At 40.9% G+C, this 5,400-nt stretch overlaps 1 protein-coding gene across 1 annotated transcript; it reads right to left on the reverse strand.

Annotated features, from left to right (window-relative positions):
- Window positions 1–391: 391 nt before the first annotated feature.
- LOC140245464 (frizzled-2-like) lies at window positions 392–3,666 on the reverse strand. The gene has a single exon (XM_072325038.1). The coding sequence runs from the start codon at window positions 3,392–3,394 to the stop codon at window positions 1,703–1,705; it is 1,692 nt and encodes a 563-aa protein (XP_072181139.1). The 5' UTR covers window positions 3,395–3,666; the 3' UTR covers window positions 392–1,702.
- Window positions 3,667–5,400: the final 1,734 nt, after the last annotated feature.

Below are 5,400 nucleotides of genomic sequence, written 5' to 3' on the forward strand. Positions count from 1 at the left end.
TTACTGTGCTTTATTCAATTTCTCTTTCATTATTGTATAAAATCCAACTTCACTTAACCTGAATTGATTACCCCATTTTGGAAAGATAAAGCCACAATATTTTGGCCATTACTCTTTTGCTTCATGTATAATGTGTATGGATAATTATTTAAAAAACAGGAAGGAAAATAATACTGGATTTAAAATAAAAAGGCCTGACTTGTACACTACAAAGTCTGAAAAGGTGGCTATGGACCACTTATTTCTTGAATCTATCTACCCAAGAATACACTTCTACAAAACAAGCATCATATTTCAGAAGAATGGGCTTTCCACTTAGTCTTACAAATGTTAATCTTTGGCATCACAGGTGTTTTATGGGATTATCCAATTTAGTAAACAACTTGGAACATTTTTGTTTAAGTAGAATTTAATGAGGACAAAATTGGAACAGACATTTTGCACTCACTATTGTTGGTCTGGAAACTGGTATTAAGTATTATTGGATTGTAATGTAATGAAGGAACATGTTCTATCAATGATGGCAAACCCAAGGAAGAAATTCAAGCGAATAAGGGAAAGTCTAGACAGTCTTCAACAGAGTTGCTCTGATTTGTTTTTAGATCAAATGGTTTTGGTCTTAAAGTTTTGAGTGAAATAGCACAGACTGTCTGCCTGACAAACAAAACAAACATGAAAAATTCATTCTACAGTGATTTTGTTACAGCTGTTTTGGTATTTAAAACTAATGAAAGCATAGTTTCACTATACAGAGTACTGTTTATTTTCTTCTTTTTTTTCTGTTTGGGAAACGCCACCATAGTTTGATGCAGAAATCCAATAAATCTCAAAAAGTTCTAGAACCTTGGAAAAAAAAAAGTAGCATGTATTGACAGCTCACACAACTGAAATTCTGACCTTTCATGGTAATCATTGTGCACACATGAATCTCAAAGTCTACGAGTATTGGCAGCTAATCTTGGTTGTCATTGACACTGCAGGCATACTTGCCTTTCGCATCATTTATTTCAGCATTAAAACAAAGACTGCTGCTTCATCTCAAACTGTCTGCAAGTATAAAAGTGGTCGGGCAATTTTTGTTATGTTTTTGTTTTGCTTTTTTTCAACTGGAAGGGGTATTCTGCAATGAACTTGATTCTGGAACAAAGATACTGCCACAAAATCTGACTTGATTTTGCAGAAAGCAAGGCGTGCATGCCACACAAGGGAAGAAGCATAATATTTTGAAGTCAATTTACACAGTATTTATAAAATCTCACCAAATATAATGTTTACAATAAGGAAATAAAAAAACTACCTTCAATTCACCGATTATCTACCATGATGAAGCCCAAAGAAAAAAGTGAAATATCAAACGAGTCTGAAAAGTCTCAAGTACTAAAACCACCACTTCTTGGCGAAAGTCTAAGTTCAATTGCATAATGCAGATTTTTTCCCCCTTCAAGAATGGCTTACTTGTGAACCAAGAGTTATGTAAAAGATTTAAACCAGCAGTGACAAAATGTACAATTCAGTTGTAACACCAACACTTATGAAAGCAGCTTGAATTGTTTGCACCACTTCTGTTCGGATCAAACACAATATCCAAGTTGTTTTTGTATCAAGTTAGCCAGCACAGAACTTTTAACACCAAAAATTAGCTGTTGATTCTTCTACACAATGCAGAGTCAAAATTTGTCTGATATCACTGCCCTCCTGGATATCATACATTTGCAGGTGCTCCTTTTGGACGCGAGAAGTTGCAGAGCCTGGCGTAGAACTGTGTCCATGACCGAACGGTCTTGCCCGACCACACCCACACACTGCTTGTGATTCCCACGATTAGCATCATCAGATATTTTACGATAAAAACTAAGTAGTCAGGTCCAAACCTTTGAGATAATGAATTCAGAATGCCCGACATAAATTTCATGTCCTCTGGACATCCAAAGCTGTATCGCCCGCAGTTGGCAGCCAACCAGTATGTATCCCACACCACCCTGTTGGCTTGTTCATAAAAGTAGCACCCAATAACTATCGTGGCGGGGACGGTATAGAGCAAAGAGAAGATGCCAATACGAATCATAAGCTTCTCCAACTTATCCGTCTTGTTGCCATCACTCTTCATGAAAGTCCTGATGCGGAACAGGGCGATAAATCCAGCACACAAAAAGAACGATCCGATGATGAGATACACGAAGAGGGGCGCGAGGATGAATCCGCGCAACGCATTCATGTCGCTAATTCCTGTGTAACATACTCCGGACAACGAGTCTCCATCCACCTGGCCGGTAGCAAGGACTCCGATGGTCTTGCCTGCAGGTATCGACCAGGCAGCGAAGTGGAAGTACTGTGAATTTCGCTCGATAGCTTCATGGCCCCACTTTAGTCCTGCAGCAAGGAACCACGTCAAACTCAGCAGTACCCACCAAAGGCAGGATGCCATCTGGAAAAAATATAGGAGCATGAAGAGGACCGTGCACCACTCTTGTTTCGCCCCTTGTCGCAGGGTATAGAGACCACCGGGTGAAGCTGGTTTGTTGCATGCTACACTATCTTCCAAGAAAAATCCGGCGATGAAAACGACAGAAATCACAAAGTAGCATCCAGACAGAAAGATGATGGGTCGCTCGGGGTAACGGAATCTGCTGCGATCGATAAGAAATGTTAGGACCGTAAAGAGCGATGATGCTGCACATACAAACGCCCAACATCCAACCCAGTATCTGGCAAAATTCTGCTCCTTGGAGCTGTTGAAATGCATGTAGCAGGGGGCACCACAGTTTTTGGCTCCGAGGAACTCGTACTGCCAGTCCGCATCGACGGTGAGCTCTTTTGGACAGGTGAATGGTATATCCTTACGAAGAGAAGTTGTAGTTGGTCTTGTAACATTGGGGGCTTTGGTGGTAGGAATAGTGATGTGCTCATTAGCGGTGCGATTCCGATCAAAACAGAGTCCTCCTTCGGGAAACTTGTCGCACGATAGGCTCTCTGGCCACGAAAACCCAAATTTGTTCATTAGGCTTTCACAGCCCGTTCGCGCACTCAAACACAGCGATTTACATGGCGGTAGGGCCGAGTCGAGAAGCGTGCAAACTGGCGCGTACATTGAGCACAAAAAGTACTTCAAATCTTCCGAACACTGCACCTTGACGAGGGGATAGAACTGATGTACTTCCAGCCCAGCATCTTCCTGCCTCTGGTGGTTCAGTAAGTTGGGCATGATGGTCATGTTGTACGGCACATCCTGGCACAAGGGGATAGTTATGGCTTCGCAGCGTCCGTGAGAAATTTCCTCGTTGTATGTGTTATCATACTGTGCACGGGCTGGGCTCGTCAAAATTACCAACAGCCCCACAAACATGGCAGCTAAATCGAGAGATAGGCGTCGATTTCTCATCAAAATCCACCCCATCTTGATCACCAATACCTCCAACGATATTCCAGTAATACAAATCTCTCCGTGTCGAAACGAAAACTGACTGAATCTGGGGCTAAATCGTGATGATGTAGCCGTCGAGTGGTAGACAAGACTGTATATTCAAGCAAGACTCCGACCCCGCTTGTTCTCTCCGCGAGAGATGCCTACCACGAATACCTCACCAAATCATCTTACACAGAATGTATGGCAGCTCTATGCTTTTGCGCTTTGTGCATCAGGCAGGACCAGCTCAGGCATATGGCTTCGTGACGTCACACTTTTTGGAATCCCACGTTGTACTAGAAATGTTCAAATCATCCATCTGTTTTACTCCTAAACGAAGTATTTGATACCTCGTTAGGATGAAAAGATACTTTGAAAATAAAAAAGCATGGTTAAAAACATCAAGAAGACATAAATTACATCAAAGCTGATGAAATCTCAACTGGGATCCCGTCGCTAACCAATTAGACCTTAACCAATCGTGTTCGTAAGTAGCGATCACGTGGGCAAGTAGACAATGGCATAGTTAGCAGGTGCATTTTGCTTCGTACGGTAGCATACACTCCACGGCAGCATGCAATGAATGGGATTACACACCGAGCCCCTACCGCTGGAGTGAACTTTGGCGAAGGTTAAAAACCTGATACTCTCAGGCCGATGTTTTTGTCATCGGTTACGCCTCGCTGCATCCAAAGAGGGTAGGTAATGGTAGCGAATTGAAATGTTTTCTTTGGTGGCTCAAGAACGTAACACAGGTCTATTATTATTCTTGTCATTCGCATTTGTTACTTGCCCATTTCTTATTTGGAATACACTTGACTATGCTCTCCCCAAATTCAGAAATGCTTTAATAGCGCTACATGATGGTGTACCTGAAGAAACCGCTACGCAGACGATATGTGCAGCGCGCCCGTACAGTTTACTCCTGCTGGGTAAATTGATATTATGCAAGTTTCACAGGCTCTGCGAGACGTATAAATCTACTTTGTTGAAAAGCAAATGTGTTAAACAAAGGGACTAGAGCTGTGAATTTGCTGTCTATAAAGTATCATCCACGAATGAAAGGAAGAATGTGTCTCTAAACCTTGAAAAAATATTGCCATAAGAAATGCATCAATGATATGCGGTTGTTTTTTTTCTTTTCAAGTTGTGAAGGTGAAGATTCCTATATGGCATTTTAGCAAATAGATTTGCAAATCATTTGATGAGAAATCACAGCAGTAAAATTAGCTGTCATGGTGAGGAATCTACACGATGCTGAAAAGAAGTCCATGAAGAGTATTAATGAGGACATTAAGTTATAAGTAAACCTACCTAGCTTCTAGTGCTAAACTTCGCTTGCCTGTGCTGTGACTCTGGGTTGAATGTCTACTGACTGTTCTTAAAAAAATATGTATATGTGCACACATGCCATGTTGGGTTTTCTTTCAATCTTTCGTAAGAAATAAACAGCATCATCATGGCTTTAAAGTAACAATGAACTTTTTTGTTTGTTTTGTTTGTTTTTACACAAAGATGCACCTGGCTTTCATGGGGTGTTTATCCCGTTTGCAAATGTCACAAAATTTTGCATGGTCAAGCAGTAATGTCTCCCAACATCATGTATGAAATCTTATGGTAATACACCACAGAGTAGAAAAGAAATGGAAAAATAGCCCCACGTCACTTGAGAAATATGCTCCCCTTTTGTACCAAGAATAGTGGTTGGATTTTTTTTTTTTTTTTTTTTTTTGGGGGGGGAGGGGGTTTGATTAAATTCACTGGAAATCTAAAATGTTGTTTCCCCCTTCATCATAAAGAAGTTTCCAGTTTTATCATTCTGAAGAGATGTCTTAATTAACATACCTCTACAATATGGGTACCAGCTTAAGAAAGGATTCAAATTTTCAGGTTTGCAAAACGGACGCGTGAACTTTAAACCAAGCAATTTTTCTGTTCACGATTGCTTTCCAACTGTGAGTGACAGGAAGTAATAGCATGCCTCAATTGCTGAACAG

The sequence above is a fragment of the Diadema setosum genome, chromosome 22 (assembly GCF_964275005.1).
Source record: "Diadema setosum chromosome 22, eeDiaSeto1, whole genome shotgun sequence".
Taxonomy (NCBI): Eukaryota; Metazoa; Echinodermata; class Echinoidea; order Diadematoida; family Diadematidae; genus Diadema; species Diadema setosum.

Excerpts from the sequence above, each read along its gene's own strand:
- LOC140245464 (XM_072325038.1), bottom strand. The coding sequence starts at position 3,394 with ATGGGGTGGATTTTGATGAGAAATCGACGCCTATCTCTCGATTTAGCT.